Raw genomic sequence first — 18,712 nt, forward strand, 5'->3', positions numbered from 1 at the left:
TTGGTGAGAAAGAATCTAAGGCAAAAATTAGATTTAGGGTGTACACTGGTTTTTAACTGAATGAATTTGACCTTTTAAATATGATAAAATGTTTGTAAAGTTGCTTTCAGCATGAATTAAGTTCTATTACTTTTTTTTAAACTTGCTTTTAAAAATACAGTAGTAAGGATTGAGGTATAAACTTTTCACAAAATATACTTAGTCTTTTTGCACTGTATGTCCAGGAACTTCTAATGGCCAATTCCTTTTTCACTTTCTTCACCTTTGTTTTTCAGTAAATGTTCTTTAAGCTCCAGATTCTTATTGTAAACTCCAAGTCCTTTACATACCGTATTTACTTTCTTCCTGCCGTGGGAAGGGAGGGAGGGAAAAAGTGGATTTGTTAACTGAGTTGCAATAGCACATTATTTAGTGTATAGTTAATCTAAGGAGACTTAGGTAGTAAAGATTGGTTGCCCCCACGGTTTGGCCATTAATTCGGAAAAGTTAAAGTGGTTCTTACTGGTGGCAGTGGCTGTTAACTGGGCCAAGGAGAATCCTTATCTACCCTATTTATCCAGAGGAGCAGCATGTTTACCTGCTGGGCAGTAGGGGTAGACTGCAGTTATCCCGTAGAGATGAGATCGCTGCTCTGGGAGATACTCATCAATAAACTGGCCACTGTCTCTATTTATTGATATAACACCATCCCTGGTAAAGAAAGCAAGAGTGAGTACATTGGATTTTAGGTTGGATGTTGTCAGTTTCAACAAAGGACTATTCTGTGCCAACCTTTTAGAAAACATTTTTTAAGTTTACCAAGTGAGTTTTGACTCATTTAGATTCAGAAAACTTGACTATTAGTGGTCCTCAGGTTATCCTCAGATCTTGTTAGAAATGCAAATTTGTGGGGCCTACAGAATCAGATTTTTCCAGGATAGGACCCAGAAATGTGTCTTAATGAGATTCACTCGTCCACATCAGTGGTTCTAAAACCCTAGCTGCACAGTAGAATCACTTGAGCCATTAAAATACTGACTCCTGGGCCTCAGACCACTAGGGTTGGTAGACCAATGGTAGAAGACCTTAGAGATTGTTTTTATGTCCCCCAATTCTTCCATAGTAGACAAAGACTGCAATGTCATGTTTTAAAAAAAATTATCTACATAGTAGTATACTTCGTCATACCACTTAAGGGTAGTCTTATTCTATGAAAGTGAAATTTACATCAATGTACTCTTTCTGGATAGTTGATAAGCTATATGTAAGCAATACCACTGAATTTTTGAATAATATAAAACTGACTCTAGAAGCAGTAGTATTGAATGTTTTCTACTGAAGAGATAATGAAGTGAAAACTTCCTAGAGGGCTTAATTACTTAAGTCACTGACATTTGGTAAAACAAGGGTTTTGTCCTCCAGAACAATCTGCCTTGTCAGGCCTGTCCAGAGTGTGTTAGGCTCACCTCCTCCAGTCTGTGTGGTAGAAGTGATCTGCATAGCTGACGATATTGAAGGGGTAGTTAAGGTTGTTTTGAATGACACGTCGTCCAGTTCCGTCAGGTAGCGTACACTCCAGCTTTTTGGTTCCTTTTAAAACATCAGGAAAAAAATGAGAACCTTCATACTATGAAAGTAAAAAGCTCTGCCAAAATAATTGCAGGTAGAATTCTTAAAGGAAATGGTATTCTATTCCCATTTACAGTCAAATTAGAAACTAAAATTTCCTATTTAATAGTCTTCAGTTTGTTATGCTACTCTATTGTAAAATTGAGCATACAGAAATCTGACAATTTAGTCACATTTACTTAAATAGGGCATTAGAGATGATTGTCATAAACAGGGTATCTGTAAGCAATGTATAATAGTCAAGGTTGCTTTTAAACTAAAATCCTGAATTTTTTAAAGACTCGTTTTCAAGGTAGGAATAAAAAGTAAAATGGTTACATGGCTCATTTTTTCAGTGTAAAGGAAGCAGTCTTGAGATTTTTACAGTAAAACAAGCCAAGAATTTCCCCAAGTTCCACACTTCTAATAGAACCCTGATTTAAATTGCAAACACTTTTTAAAATGTAGCTGTTGCTTAGACATCTATCTGCATGACAGTTCCTTTTAGATTATGACTTGGCTACATAACATCTTTTCAGTTGTGCTAATGAAATCACACAACACAAATAGATAATCCTGGGTTTTGACAACCCAAATTTCTGAAGGAAGCCAATCCTGCTATATCACTTTCAAAGAAAGGACTTCAGCATACTAGCCTGCTCACTGTTAGAATAACCAATATTTATAAATGTTATAATGGCCCCCCCCCAAAAAAAAATCTGTTCTACAAGATATTTCAATATAAAAAGTATGGCAAGTGTTCATGTGGGGGAAGGGCAGGTAATACAAAAGAGTTGGACGTACTACAGACTCCCAAATTTTACTGCGTATTCACTGTCCCCTCCCAGAACACCCAAGGAATATATTTTAAAAGTCACTACAAAGCATTCTTTCATAAGTTCACAGATAAAGGCATAGCTGATATACTGTGGTGGTATATATTTAAGCAAGAAGTTCTAAATGATGGGATTTGGTTTTGTTGTAAAATCTGTTAGAGGGCTCATACGCACAAATCTGAAGCATTCTGTAATTATGTTCCATCACTAGTGTTACCTGCATCTGCCCAACAGAGCATTTTGGAAAAAGGGTCAAAGGTTAAACCATTTGGTAGTCCAATGTCTTTGTTCACCAAAATTCTTCTGTTTTCCCCATCTAAAGATGATGTTTCAATTTTAGGAGCTTCTCGATTCCAGTCTGTCCAGTACAAGTTGCTGTGAATAAATTAAATGGAATAGAGAAAGATACATTTTCCTTAGTGTGTAGAACCCAAAGTTCAGAACCACATCGGAGGCTTTTCATTAATTATATGAGTTAAAAAAGACTGGTACAAATTAAAAGTTTTCTTTACTGATTTGAGAAATTCTCTGAATTTCATTTGGTAGAAGCCCCATTAGCTATGGCAAAAGTTGCTTCAGATAAAATCCTTCTCAGTTCTAACAAGTACTGAAACACTGACCATGTCCCACTTTGTAACTAACTGTAGTAACTCATGAACAGCAAACATTTTTCGCTTGACTTTGGCTACAGTGGAAATGGGGCCAGAAAAGAATGCTAGGTGTCTTGAGTGTTGCTTCCTTAAACTGTTTAAATGGACGTGAATCCTATTGTGACTTTAATACTGTGATTTCCTACCACATTGCTGAAGAAGGTCTACCTCACCTAGTTTGGGATGTCAGACAGGCCCTTTTCTGATCACCTGACCCAAAGTAGTGCCAGCCCCTCCATATTCTCTATCTGAATTCACCTTTTTTTTTGGTAGCTTAGGAGGCTGGCTGTCTCCTTAGGCTGCACCATGCATGTCTGAACCAGTGGTCACTGCAAATAATTGTTTATTCTTAGTTTACAGTCTGTCTTCTTCCTACTAGAATGTCGGCTTTGTGAAAGAATACATTGAACCTTATCTTTGCCCACAACAATGTCTGACACCTAGATCTTCAGTAAATAATGTTAATGCAATTGAGCTTCTACTCTCTGACCTCCCCACACCCCATGTAAAATCTAAGGGCTTCAGATCAATATCTACAGGTAATAGAAATAGGTAAGCCCAACTGACCCTCGGATTGGATCCACAGCGATGGCTCGGGGGTTCACCAGGTCGGTGTGGAAGAGGACTTTGCGCTCAGAGCCATCTAGCTTGGCCTTCTCGATCTTATCCAGACCGCTGTCTGTCCAGTACATCGTTCTACGGAAGTGATCAATGACAAGTCCTTCGGGGCTCATGAGACCTGGAGATAAAGGCAGAATTGGCGCATTTGCAGGGTATGGAAGTTAAACGTGAAGTGTAATCAATCTATTATGTGATCGATTAGGTGATCTATTGTTTGAACAGTGTCCAGAGAATCTCTAAAGTCAGAAGAACCGAGTTTAGACATGGCAGAAAAATTTCCTTTCTTGTTATCTCTAGAATAACAGGCCTGCCCACTTGATGGCACCTGGCATCCATTGTGTAGGACCGGGCAGCATAAACTGTGGCCACTCCCTGAATTCTTACTTCCTGTGAACCCTTTCTGTGGTTTTTTTTTTTTTTTTTTTTTTGGTTTTTTAAATATTTATGCATACAAGAGCTGGGGCATAGGCCAGAGGTGTGGGGGGTGAGAGGATCCACCAGAGACCGAGTGGGGAACAGAACAGGCAGACTGACTGAAACACACTGCTGAGGGGAGCAGCGGGCAAGCCAGGAGAGGTCTGCTGCACCATGTGGGCTGCTCCCTGGCTAGCTGGGGATCGAACTTGCACTGCAGTGGCTACAGACAGCCTCATAGGCTGCGCCTCAACCCTGCTGCGCTACCAGAGGGGTCCCATCTGTGAGTCCTTTCTGTTGAGAAACAGGGCTTCAAGAGAAAGAGCGCACAGTAAGAATTTACCTCATTCCTTATGAATGAACATGTTTGTTTACAGAAGGGCTGATTTGTTTAGCTTAGTAAAGTGATTTGCATAGAACTTAATCTTCCTTGTTAGATGAAAATAGGTGAGACTTTGCTATTAAAAAAAAGGCAAGTAACTGGGAGATAGTATCAATTGAAAGTATCTTCTGGGTGAAACTGCTAACCTGAGTTAATGATCGTCTCGGGCTCTGCTCCTGGTTCCAGACTGGCACGGCTAATTGTCCGTCCAGCAACGTCTGTCCAGTACACCATCCTCTCCCGGCAGTCATAGTCAAGTCCCACGACTATCGAGCCCTTTATGGACCAAAACACAGAGTTGGAAGAATTAGGATCTCCCATAGTTCACTTAAGGCTGGCTACAGTAAACAGCCCGGTATGGCATTCTCTCAGGCAGCTAAGGAAAGTTTAGACATGTGGACTGTAGAGGTGGCCTTCCTGGGATCAAAGCCAGGCTCAGATACTTACTAGCTGTGTGTGTGACTTTGGTACTTAACCTCCATGCCTTGGTTTCCTCATCTACAAAGCAAAGATAACAGCACCTACACTTCATATGGCTACTTATGAAAATTAAATACTTGAAAGGGTCCTAATCAAGACTTAGTTTGCTCTGATAAGCACTATTGGTGGTGGTGGTAAGAACAAAGGTGATAAAATGAAAAAAAATCAGCCCTTTTAGTGATTAGAGGTCAAACATCAATCTCACCAAAGTCCTTAATATTTTATTAGGCTCAAACTGATTGCTTTCAATGTTGCCAGTCCTTTTTAAAGGAGCCTTTCTAAAATTTTCCGACATATATTAAAATCTAATCTCCTTTCCCCTCCCCTATGAGTGTATCTTTCCCTTCACATGAGGTACAGTCACTTATACATCTTTGCTTCTACTACTACTACTATTTTCATGAAAAAGAGTCTGAAATTTGATGGGTTAAAGAGTTGGGAGATGGCGATCACCCAACCTCACTAAAAAGATCACCCCTCTTTCCATGTTGCTAAATAAATGACTAAATAAATTTGTTGTGAATCAGTCTGATACTTCTTTCCAAAACTCCACACAGTACTTGTTTCATTCAGTTTCTGATGCAGACTGCTACTTCGAGAAGCCCAGCAGTGTGCAAAGCCAACAGCTATGGGCCATCTGGCTGCCTGAGACGCGCCAGCTCCCTGTTGCCTAACAAAGCCTCCTGGGGCTACTTGACTTGTGCCTCTGGAAGAGGAGTCAGGATAAGAAACACTATGAAGTCGAATTTTGGGCCTTTGGAAAAATGTGCAGTTTGGATGGCGGGATCTGAAGGTCAAATACAATTTTGCTCGCAAAGATGTCTCTTGGCAACAGTACACATCCACAGGGGCTTCCATTAACCCAGGGAATCATGGGACCTACTAACCCACATAAAGACTTAAAAGTTCCTCGGAGAAAGTCTCAGTTGATGTAAATTTCCCCAAGATGTACCTATACTTCATGCTCCATTTCTCTTATTTCCATCACTACCACCACTACCTATGCCCCTACAAGTTCAGATATTCAGTGGAGTCATCCCTTGACTAGAATAGATGGTTGGTGTGGAGTAATTATAATTTCTTAGTTTCTGCCTCTTAGAGAAACTCACAAAACAGCTTGCTACCGTTTGTGAAACACATACAAACTCAAATCTTGGAAGGGAAAAATGCACCTTTTGCTGATTATTAGCTGCTTGAAAACATTTTTGGAACCAAATAGGAATTAGTTCATTAACGAGAGAACACTTAAGTCCTCAGTTAATGTTGATAGGTTCTTGGAAACTGACTTAAAAGCAAATCAACATTAAAAACACATCCTCATGTTACTTCAGTAAAAAAATTAAACAGAAAGGTTCTCTAATGTTATTTTGTTCAGCATCGGCCATATTTTTTCTCATCAAGATTATAACAAAGTAATGTTAAAGAAATGATGTTTATTATAAGTTTCAGTGCTTTCTGGGGAATTCTCCGTTTTAGAGAGAAGAAATCCCTCTTCCAAAATGGAGAATCTTGGCAATAGGGAGGCTGGTGACTCAAGTGGCAAGCACCCTCGAGGGAAAGCTCAGTCTGCTCCTTTCCTAGCATCAGGCTTGTCCCACCCAAATCTTCATCTCTGAAGAAGTCAGGAAAGAAAATAGACTGATCAACAAAACCAAAAAGGGAGGGGCTACAACAGTGAGGCGGCCATTAATTAATTTCCACTTGGGATTCTCAACTGATCACACAAACCTCCCCCTGCATAGAGTCTTCCAGTCATTTTGATTTCCAGGATTTCTAGTGATGTCTGTGGCATGGAGAGAACCTAGGACTTGGTTATGCTGCTGTCCACTTTCTCGCAGATCTCCGTCCATATCTTGACAACTGAAATTCTTTGCACTTACCTGAAACCATGAATCAACTAGAGAGAGTGACCTTGGTCAGCCATGACTCCCAAGGAGCAGAGATCCCCACTTTATGCAGGGATGGTGTCAGGCCCTCCCTCCTCAGGCCCTTGCCCAGAGAGATGAGCCACTCTGGGCCCCCAGGAAGCCCCGTACAGCCCCGCTCCCCAACAAGAGAAGTCCACTTTACATGCAGGGACAGCAGGGTCTTGGCAGCATCCTTCTGAAGCCTGGTGCCATTGAGGGGCAAGTGGCCTATCTGCTGGCCCTGGGCATAGAGGAGGAAGGTCCCCACAGATGGAGGGGTCACATCAGGCCGGGGCGTGGGCCGGACCGTGGGTGGAGCAACCGTGGGTATACCTGGCATGGGAAAGAGTAAGGGGGTGGGTATGAGAACAGAAAGGGATACAGGGTAGTGGGGAGAGGGGAAGAAAAGTTATTTTCCCACATACCCGAGCCTCCAAAACATCAAAAGTTCTTCACCCTAGACAGATGTACTCCAGATGTTCCTTGAAAGAAATTCTAATTTCTAGATTTTTTTTCCCAAGGATCAATTATGTAAATCAGTGCCAATTATGGAGGAAGACAACAAAACATTTCCCTCTGAACAAAGCAGATTTTTTTTTCACTTTAAAGGAAAAAGACAGCTAGAATTGTGTCAGCTTTTCTTCGGGACCTCAGGGTGACACAAGTTCTTTTTCACCCCAGGCTGGGGAGGGGGAGTAATTATATAGTTAGCTGAGTTCCAGATGTTCTAATTACAGAAACTGCTAAAGACAAAAGCTTATATTAAATCCAAATTGGGATCTTGGCTGGACCAGATTACGAATCAGCACACTTCCAACACATTACTTCCTGTGCCCCACGTGCCCCACCTTCCCCACCTTCCCCTGGTGGGCAACTTCCCCACAGAAGTGCCTCCGGTGCAGCTGAGGGCTGTCCTGGGTGCTTACATGCAGGGGTGCTGCCTGGCTGGGAGCGGGTGCCTGGCACCTCTCGGCCATCCTTGTCCACACACCAGCAGAAGTCACTCTTCCCGTGGCACTGCAGGGGAGTGAAGTGGCCCAGCTCATCGCACTGGGGCACGTACTGGTCATCCCGGGGCGAGCCGCCATAGTGCTCCAGCAAGCTTTCCCTCCAGCGCTCACAGACGGTCCGGGGCCTCTGGGTGGGCTCTGAGCAGATGCGGAGAAAAACTTTGATTGTGAGCCAAGGACAGAATGCAGCATGCAGATCAAGACTCCCCCCTCCCTGGCCACCTGGCCTTCCTCCTACTATCCATTAACAAGGCCCCAGCCAAATGCCTGGATTCTGGACCACAGTAGAGCAGAGCTCAAAGTTCCCCTTGGGAATCAAGAGGAAGGTTGTCCCAATGGAGAAGATTTGTCATCAGGGCCGTTGCATCAGGACAGAACAGGGTGCACTTAGCCTGGGAGGGGGGACGGTCTCACTCAGGCCACAGAGGCCCATGCACACCACTCCTCCTGGATCCCAGGCCTCTCCTGACAGCACTTGTGGGGGCTGTCCTTGGGGACTCAATGGCCTGCATGATATTTAAAGTCAGTTCTTATTTTCCCACTTGCTTCCAGCCCAAGACCTGCATCTGCAAGGATTATCTGGAGACTGGCTGGTGTTAACGTCTTAGGACGTCTGACTGGATGCCATCTTGCAATGCTTAGCATCTGTCCGTTGGGAAACCACACTGTACTAATGCGTGTGGCATAATGGCAAGCAACTTAACACTGAGAGACAGTTCCTAGAAGGCCTTGGCCACCTGCTCCTGGATGATCTCAAAGCTGAATCTTTTTCTGCAGGCTCCAGCTTCCCACCGTCTTGCTCTGTCCCATTTTCTCCAGCACGTTCCATCTCCTCCACAGCTCACCACAATACTTAAACTTCTGTTAACTTTTCCCGCACAGCAGTTTCTCTGCCTGCAGTTTTCTTGAAGACAGCTTCCATGGGACCGAGATGCAGTCCCAAGGACTGCTGCAGACTACAGAAATAACTTGTTCGGCCAGCTTGAAAAGATTACCAAAGGGAACTTAAATGGAAGGCGCTTCTCTTTTTTAACTCCTGCAATTCAAAGCCTGTGATGTGTAGAATCATATGGCAAGTTATCTCGATACCGCCATTTGGATATATGTCTCAGAGAAGAGCTGACAAAAACCGGGTCCCTGTACCGCCCCTCAAAGCTGCTATCCCCTCATCTTTTCCCGATCAGTAAATTGCAGCTCTGTCTTTGCCTTGGTCAGGCCCAATCATCCTTGACTCTTGCTCTCACTTTCCACATCGCTATTTCATGTCAGCTCTACCTTCACCTTACATTCTGAGTATCTTCACTTTTTACCAGTCTTCTCCACTCCCCTCATCAAGCTCCCATCACCTGGTGCCAGGATTCCACTGGCTCCCCTACTTACAAACCCCTTCTCACCTCACACTGTAAGCTCAATCAGCAGCCAGAAGAACCCTCTAAAACACAAAGTCGTTTTCTGTCTCTTTTGGTCAAAGCCTCCAATGTCTTCCAAGAACAAAGTTGGAAACTATTCATTTGGGTTCAGCACTTACAACTCCCTCTAGGAAAGCAGGAAGGTGGTAAACAAAAGCCTCAGTGTCCAAACTCACCAAAAAAACACCCCAGGTCTGGGGAGCAGGTGCCCTCCAGTTCGCCTCTATAGCTCATGACCCATGAAAAGAAAATCTCTCTTTAAAACACCACGGAGAAAACAAGAGTCTGACTTTCTTATCCAGTTGTGTCTCAGAGAATCCAGAAAGAAAAATGCCATTTCCTCAAACATTTGCTAGTCACGGCAAGGTAGGGATCTCTGGACAAATTCCCAGGGCTGCCCGGGTCCACATTCTGAACTCAGAGGATCCTTTGTCCACCCACTGAGGGACATCTCTTGGGGATGCAGACACAGCACAGACAGCCTCGGGAGATGGTGCCTCCTGTCACTCGTGTGGGCATCCCTCCCGGTCCTTGCTATTTGTAACTACTTCTCAGGCCAGCCACGAATCTATTTCTCTTCTGTTTCTGGCTGGCAGGGTTTGAGATACTTTGAGATCTTGGGCACGATATGTTCTCTCCCCTGCATGCTGACCCCCTTATGCAGATGAGACTCATCAGAGGTGGCAGCCAAGGCCCAACCAGTGCCAGAGGAGATGCCTGGGACATGGGAAAGTCTGCACCAAAGAACGAGTCCCTCTTTTAGTCATTAACTTCTCATTCTCTTGGCTCCCTTTTAAATCATTGTCCTTAACACATGCTTGTCTTAATAAATTTAATATAATTCTGAGCCATTGCCTTAAGGCACCTCCCAACCATCTGATGCCTTCAAATTCCAGCTGGAGTTAGAACTAAGACTTTAAAGAGTAGGCATGAGTGGAACAGGATTTCTCTGTATTTTTTCAGACCTGCAAAAACATTTCCCAAAAATAGGGACAGAGTAACTAGGAGAGTCACTGTGGAAACCTGCGCATACATCTAGATCAAGCATTCTGAATTTGTCTGTGAGCCTTAGAACCAGCAATAGCCTGGCCATCAGTTAACACGGAGTGGCCTGAAACTGCCAGTAATTCTCCAGCCATTCTTACTCTCATTAAAAGCCAAGATTAACATCTATTGAACCCTTTTCAATAATGAAAATGGATCTTTGAATAGCAAGCTTGTGGATATAGGAATCATCTTGGCTAAAAGAGTATTACAACAACTACATTTTTCATAGTAAAGTTCTTCTGTATTTAAAGAAGTTCTTCCCATCTTTGAACAATTCCAGAGACACTTGCCTTGGCAACCTGTGGCTGACATGAACTGTGAGCCCTTGATAATCACACCCCCTACCTGAACTGTGGTCACCAGGTTAGCAGACATGTCCAGCATTCAGGCCACCAGAAGAGGCCCCTGAATCTCTCGGGAAGGTGGCCGGGTCAAGAGTGATTCTCTGGTAACAAGTTGGGCCTGGCTAGAGTGAACTGGGGTTATCAACTTAGGGCAGATTACCTGGATTTGCCCAGAACTGTTATACTTATTTTTCCTATTGCCATTAACATAGACTTCAGACTGTTTCCTGCAGTTCAGAAGGCAGAGTTAAGGGATATGAAGTTATATGAAAAGGCACATATCCTGGACGCAAGGCTGCATGCCAAGATTTTAGCTCAAAGATTTCCCCTAAGCTGCCATAAGCGATCCAGAGCTGTAGCCTCAGTCTCACATGTCTGTCTCTGTAACATGAATGTGAGCGAAAGCTGTTCCTCGTGTCACAGGGTGCTCCCCAGGGAAAGGGGAGGTAAAGCTAGACAAGTCTGGGGTAAGGAAGATCAAGAGGACCTGGAGGAGGCGCATGGAGCAAAGAGACATGTGAAGAAGCCACACTTGCTTTTTGGCCTTGGACTTGTCCCAGGGCCTTGGGGGACCAGGAGACAGGTGAAAGCGACAGAGAGGTGAGTGAGAGACCTGTGGAGAGGCCGGCCATGGCAGTCTTTATCTTGACTTGGGTTTTTATTTTGCTCTCTTTCTTCTAGACCCGCCTGCCCTCTTCTACCTCTTTCCCAGGGATCCCCATGAGCAGGCCCCTTACCTTAGACTTGTGACAAGCTTTTGGACCTCAGTGCTCTGGGTGGCCAACCCTATTTGGCTGAGGATTTACCCACAAGGGATGGATAATTTAGGGTCTTTAATTAGAAACTATTTTAACTCTATCCTTTCTCTTCTCTTGATTGCACACTAATTGTACTAAAGTTATTTTCCATCGAAGGTCTTACACACTAGAGTATGTTTTGTCTTGATGCAATGGATGGCAAAACCCACTTAAAAGCATCCAGATTTGGGGGTTCCTGCAGTGCCCGTCCTCCTGCCCGATAATACTCAGAGGAGGTGGCTGTGAAAGGATGGTGCTCAGTTCTGAGATGACCTGGGCAGGGCTTACCACCCACCCTGCCCTCAGTGCCAATTTGCCTGTTGAGCCCCTGGCCTCAGCTGGTTCAGGCTTCTCTCTTGGTTGGCTCACCTGGTGGTCCGCAGTGCGGTGGCGTGGAGCCGGGTGGAGTCCGGGTGCCTGGGACTTCGTGACCATTGGGGTCCACACACCAGCAGAAGCCAGTGCTGCCGTGACACTGCAGTGGCAGGAAGTGGCCCTGATCGTCGCACTGGGGGATGTGGACCCGGGCACCAGGATAGGCGTACTGGGCCTGGGCGCTGCGGCGCTGGTGTTCACAGGGTTTCAGTCCTGAGGCGGGGTCTTCTGGTACCAGGGCAGAGGAAAGGAAAAGGGAAGTAAGAAATACTGCAACACATCCACTTTTCACCACCCTGTCAGGTTTTTTTCCCTCTGTAATTGGAAGACAGCATGACATGGAGAAAATAGCAAGGCTGGGATCTTGGAAGCCAGTATTCTCCAAGTAGCTTTTCCTCTAGCGACCTAGTGATAATTTCTCCCTGATTCTCGCATTTTACCCTATCAATCTCTAGTTTGACTATACTGTAAAGCAGCCCCTCCCTCAGCCCTCAAGGTCCTATTGTCATTGAGTAAAATGAGGAGCAGCCCACAGCTTCCATCCAAACATCCCAAGAGACTCCTGAGAAAACAAGTAAAACCCCCACCCCGCTGCAGTTCAGAGTAGCTCTCATTTAATAAGTTTGATACGTCACCTAAATCCATCTATCAAGGCAAAGCAGATCTTGAGTAGTTAGCCAGAAAAGCAACTACAATAGATGGGTGATGCCCCTAGTCTCCCAGAAAGCTAATAACCAGTGAACTATCAGTAAACTAGGCAGAAGGTAACTGAGAAAAAAAAATCCAGAGCCGTGCAGTGGTTGAGCGCTGGGTTGCGAAGCTGCCCGCAGCCTCTGCAACACCGGTTCAATCCCCGGCTGCTTCCCGGCCACCGGAGGAGGGTCCCACATGGCCCACAGACCTCTCCTGCCCCCTGCTGCTCCCCTCAGCAGTGTACTTCGGTCCTTCTGCCTGCTCTGCTCCCCGCTCTGGTGAATTTTCTCACCCTCCCGCACTTCTGACTGTACCCAGTGCTTGTATAAATAAATAAATAAATAAATAAAGCTTTAAAAAAACCAGAGCCTAAAAAAATCCACCAACTAGCTCTCAGACCTGGACAAATCAGGTAAAGTGCCAGAGAAACCACTCCCGTCTCCTTCCATTCTATTTCTGGTCTTCCAGCCCTTACCAGGTGTGCACTGGAATCCATCCCCCTGATATCCAGGTTGGCAACGGCAGGAGAAGGAGCCGGGGGTGTTATAGCAGGTAGCCGAGGGGTGACATCTGTCTTCTGCGCATTCATCAACATCTGCAGAGGGCAGGGAGGGGAGAAGGAAGACAGCATGATGTCACTGCCTACAGTCTGCTGTTGAGTGGCCTCAGTACACACGCATCAGTGAGGGGCACTTCAGGAGGCCTGTGGTCAAGAGCAGAAAAACGCTGACACTAACAGGCAAGCTTAAGTTAAAAGGTGAGGGCCCTGTGAGTTAATAACAGATGAAGAATGTGCAGCATGGAAATCAGATGCATGGTCACTGAAAGAGAAAATACCCCACGCCTACCTCTAGGTTATCTCTCATCTACAGTGAATTCCAGGAAGTTGTTACTCTTAGACCAAATTTTAGACTATAAATCATCCATTTCCTCTCAGTAACACTACAATAAAGATAAATATATGCAACAATGGGTTTTTTTTTTCCTTTCATTGTTGGCAAGATCTCTCTCTAGAGTTACAGATGCAAAGAAGCTGACGAGCCACCAAATATTTTTTTGACTAAGTTAGAAGCATGCATTCTTACCTAATCAGGGCCCAACTAATTTAGAATTTTTTTTTACTTTCCACTTTTAAAAGAAATGGAAAGTTTTTGAAACAATACATAAGCAAGAAAATCTAAAACTTTCAGGCTTAGCTGTACAAACAGGTCAGGTTTTTTTCACTTTCCACAAGATACCCTAAAGATTAACTTCCAGATTTCTCCAAAAAAAAAAAAAAAAAAACCAACTTCAAACAAAAGCCAACTTATATTTATCTACTGAAATCAGCATATGCTAACAGCAGCTAGGCAAGTACCTCCCCCCACCCAAAGCAAACTGAGAGAGGAACTGTCAATGATGGGAGAATAGAAAACCTAAAGGAGGCATCAAAAGACTAAAACCTGACTCACACAAGGAGGTGGGGGTAGAGAGGATTAATGTGACCATTAACCCAGCTACAGAAATCAAGATCCTTAGGCTCCAGTGCCTTATCACAAGGCATAAGGCCCAAGCAGGTATCAGACGCTGTGGGAGTTTCTGGAGCAGACACTCTGACCTGAGGGTAAAGATAAAGAGATTGGGCACATCCTGGAATATCAGGTCCCTATCAGATTCTCATTGTTATCCAGAAACAGGCCACTCCACAAAGGAGTGAGGCCCTCCCAAAGAGAAAAAGACTGTATCAGTGCAATCTCTGCACTGACAGGGGGCAGTACTCCCTCTGCCCACCTGTGACTATGCAGGTGCTTCCATTCACCAACTGTCTCCTCTGTAGGACAGCAGCTTCCGGCCTGCCCCTGACCTGTCCCATGCCGGGGCTTCCCCTGCTGACCTCCCTCAGCGGAGGCAGCTCTTCTCAAGGCCGCCCGCCTGTGACCACGCAGGCCTCTCAGCAAACCTGTCCCTCTCAGGACAGCTCTTTCTGCCCGCTTGTGTCTATGCAAGTGTCCTTCATTCTTCTGTCCCCTTTTCCTAATAAACCTGTTCCTTAACTATAACCAAGGTCTCTGTCTCGTGGAGACACTCGCCTGGGAAACTCACCATGTGCCACTGAAAGGGAAGCTCTGGTGAAGCCTTTCCCAGAGTGAACCCAAGAACCCCGCACTCCAAAACCACATCATTAAGACCACTGTTTGAGATAAGTGAGCTCTGGAGACAGCAAATCTTCCCCCAGTTAGAGGGAAGCTGGAGGTTGGAGGTCTGATCAAGGCTTAGCTGAAAAGAGTCACATTCCTCGATAATACTCAGAAAACACTGTAGAATTGTGTGAATAGGAATAAACGTGGGATGGGATGATAGTGTGAACCTTCAAAAATGGCAGTCTCAGGAGTGAACTGCATCACCTCACCAAAGCCCGTGGCAGGGACACTTTGGATCCAGGAACCAGAAACATAAACGGCCCTGACTTGGACATGAATGAACGAGGGGCAAAGAAGCCTCCTCCCCCAGCCTCCCGTGATCAGGGTGAGTCTCTTGGAGGGTTACCTGACACCTTTGCTATGGCCACACTCTCACTGAGGCACCTCCCTTGACTCAGGGGTTTCCCAGAACCAGTAAGAGGAACAGCTGTTCACAAAAGAGGGATCCCTTACACTATAATTAGCAAGTTAGCATTCTGTTTATCCTCAGTATCAGGGGAGTTTTGTCAATGTCAATTAGTTCCCTTCAGTCCAAAAAAATTCCTGACTGTTCAAAACAACCACATTTAATGCCACCTAATGAGTTGAGGTTTTCTGCCCAGCTGAGTGGTTAGCGGCTCGGTCAGCTTCCTTTCTACCTACAAAAGGAGGAAGGTAGTTAGAAACTTATCTGCAAGGTCAGAGCAAACAAGGTGCTCTGGTCAGCGCCTCAGTTAACCAAATGAAAACAATTAGAATAACAAAAACCTATCTGCCATCTAATCAATGTGGGTTCTAAATTGACTTGGCCTTGCTTCTGTCTCTTTATCTGTGTAACCTGAATGCCCAGTTGGGCACAGCTGGTGATCATTCAGCTCCTGGGCCTGGAAGAAGCTATAAAACTGGCTGTAAAACTGAAGCTATAAAAATTAACATCCTGCCAAATACAGGAAATTAAAGCTTTTCATGATACAGATGCTAGAAGTACTTCTAAAGGTAACAGGGACAACAGGCAATGAGAGGAAGCAGGAATTCCTGAGATACAGGGCCTATTTCTAGAACCCATGGACCAGTTTCTTGAGATTATATTTGAACTAAGAGGGGATTCCCCAGAGCTACCAAGTTATTTATGTTCTTAGAGTCTACAGCTTAGGAATTCAGTAAGCCCTGGAAGAGCGGCCACCCTCCCCACAAATATGAAGTCATGGGGAGACAGTAGCTGCTCTGAATGGGCAATAAGGAGAAAGTCCCTGGAGAGACTGAAAGCAGCATCACAAGTGAGTCATCCTTGTCCCCAAGAAGCTGGAGGACGAGGCTCCCTGAGGTACAGTCCCAGGCACTTCTTGGGAGGACCTTGGGCATGTGAAGTGGGGTCCATTCAACCACCCCTGAGCTCAGAGGAGGTTGGGGCTTCTCCTCAAGAGTATGAATCCAAGGGGTCGGGAGAACTGGAGCTTGAGTGTGAAGAACAACTCTTTCCTATTTCACAAGACGTTAGGCGTGTGGAAAGACTTTCAGCCCCTGGTGAGCGAAGGGCTTCCTTGTATCATCGGAGGAGGTGGCTGCCTTTTCCGCCCAACAATCACTGTTAGGGTCTTTACAAACTGAGCTCAAGACAACAGTGGTCAAGGCATAGTATAGCCCTTTACCATTTAGCTAGTGAAGGATGATTCCATCTCACTGCAATTCTCCATTCATCATCCATTAAGCTGGTAAAGAACCAGTTTGGAAAATGTGTTTTTAAAAATACCTCCATTTTGAGTTCATGCTTTGGTATTTCAACATTCTTCTCAATTTCCTAATTCTCAGCCCACACCCAAAACCAGCTGAAGTCCCTTCAGTGATTCCAACCCAACCTACTGGACTCTTGCTACCCCCCTCCCTGCCCAACCAGAGCTAGTTTCCTTTTAAATTTCAGCAGTGAAATTTCCTGGCACCAATAGACCTTAACCCAGCCCCAGGCTCCAATAAAGGCTTCAGCCTGCAAACTCTTGGTCATCACCTATTTAGTCAAGCACCCACTGCTTGTGCCCACATACCTGAGTGGCCTGCAGTGACCTCCCTCCTTGTGAGGACAATAAACTTCTATCAAGCCTTGTTTTCTTCCCCTCCTCTGTGCCCAGGCCACTTTACTTTACCATACCTCACCCAACATCTACATTCTTAGAACAGAAAACCTGAGAGCAAATCAATGCAAGTTGCTTCCCTCATGTCCTTTTGAGCAATGATGACTTTGGGTCATGAGCACCTGCACCCAGTTAAACTCATACTTGTTCCTCCCCAGAAAGGTCCTGACTCAAGAAAATCTGCTCTTGCACCCTACAAAACCACCAAGATCTATAAGGACAAATATGCTGAAAAATATAATATTCAGCTCACACCACTACAGGTTTGGAATCAATCTAGAAATCTAGATCACGGGGAAGCTGGAAAAGATTTAACTTTACTTGGCTAAAAGTTAATTCCTGCAGCAACTTAAGACAAGATGGAGAACCAAAGCTGAAAGCTTGGAAGGCAGCTACTGGGTAACTGCCTGGGGGAAGCAGGCTCTCAGGTGACCCTCAGAGAGTCCTACCTCTGAGCGTTCAGTCTTGTGACTCCCACCTCCCTTGAGAAACTTGCTTTTAACCAAGATCCTAAGACAATATAGACGGGATGTCATTTTGTAATGACAGTTCCATCTCGCCCGTGTCCTTTCTGCACTGGCTTTCATACAGTAAATGACCTTGTTGGAGAGGACAAGAAGCTGAAGGTCACTTCCAGGCAACAGCCAGCAAGACCCCAAGCTCTCAGTCCAACAGGCTTTGTATTGTTTTAATACATTGTATCTGGGGCTAATTTGTTACATGGCAGGAAATAACTAATACACTGGAGAACAAACTAATTGGTCTGGCATATTTTAAGCTTGTGGGATCCAGAATGAATCCCTAAAAGTAGAAAACTAGACATAAAAGAGGGACCTTTGGAAAGGGCAGAAATCAACAAGAGGACAATTAATGGAATAATACTCAAATTCTCAACAAGGAAAAGTAGCCAATTTCAAGGGCCTCACATCACCCCAGAAAGCATCCAAAGTCTTACCGGACAGCCAGAGTTACAAGAAGGGAGAGAAAATGATTCCAGAAGGATAAATTAGGGAAAGCCACACCTAATGTCAATTAACATTCTAATTATAAACACCACACCTAAGCTGCAATTAATTTCACTCAAATTAAGTTCAACCAAGCTGCTTTAAATCAAAGCCTAAGTAATTAAATGCTGTAAAAAAGCATCATGTCTGCTGACTGGAGTAGCCAGATAAAATTTAATTATGAAAAATAATTAAAGACACCTTATAGACAAAGGTGACTTTTCTCTATGCATTTTCACTTCTTTGAGTCAGTAGGATGTTAAATCAAGTCACGAATGATAAATTCCAGAAGGGTGGGAAAAGCATTATTCCCACCATGAGTTTACCAGACACACAAGGAGCTGATGAACCTCACCCTGACCCCAAATGTGGGGTGGGCACCCTCCGTCCACGGAGATTATCAGTTACAGATGGTGATCTTGGGCTGGTCCGTGAAGCACAAACCCACCTCATTCTAACTTGAGAAACATGAGCTCTGTCTAAAGCTGGGGTGTTATTGGGGGAAAAGAAACAACAAAAACCCAAGGCTGAAGTGAGCCACAGGTTTGGGTCATCTCCATACAAACTGTTTTCAAGAAATGGAACAGGGGAGCATCTGTAGAGCAGAAGTGGAAACAAAGAGCCAGGGTCAGACCAAGCCACGTGGCCTGCCGCAGCTGGGAAGGCGTGGACGGCTGTGCTGCCCTTACACATTTGTTCTGTCACTGACTGGCTTCAGTCTGCTGGTGCAGTCAGCCTGCACTGCTGAAACCAAGGGGAAAAAGGAATGGGAGAAGGATGTTCTAGAAGGGATTAGGGAAAAGTTCAACCAAATGGAATCAAACCTCTAGCGAGGAGGGAGAAGGGACCCGGGCTGTTTAGATGTTAAGTT

At 44.8% G+C, this 18,712-nt stretch overlaps 1 protein-coding gene across 1 annotated transcript in view; it reads right to left on the minus strand.

The window, feature by feature from the left end:
* Positions 1-548: 548 nt before the first annotated feature.
* The window catches only part of NID2 (nidogen 2), a gene marked incomplete at both ends in the record, with an annotated part of 59,347 nt that continues 41,183 nt past the window's right edge, over positions 549-18,712 (minus strand). The window contains 9 exons of the mRNA XM_084240270.1: positions 549-690; positions 1,446-1,569; positions 2,641-2,798; positions 3,641-3,812; positions 4,637-4,766; positions 7,041-7,210; positions 7,804-8,025; positions 11,854-12,087; positions 13,028-13,147. Of these exons, the coding sequence (XP_084096396.1) occupies positions 549-690; positions 1,446-1,569; positions 2,641-2,798; positions 3,641-3,812; positions 4,637-4,766; positions 7,041-7,210; positions 7,804-8,025; positions 11,854-12,087; positions 13,028-13,147 (1,472 nt within the window). The remainder of the gene's footprint in view (positions 691-1,445; positions 1,570-2,640; positions 2,799-3,640; positions 3,813-4,636; positions 4,767-7,040; positions 7,211-7,803; positions 8,026-11,853; positions 12,088-13,027; positions 13,148-18,712) is intronic.

Source organism: Talpa europaea (assembly GCF_964194135.1).
Source record: "Talpa europaea genome assembly, chromosome: 8".
NCBI lineage: Eukaryota > Metazoa > Chordata > Mammalia > Eulipotyphla > Talpidae > Talpa > Talpa europaea.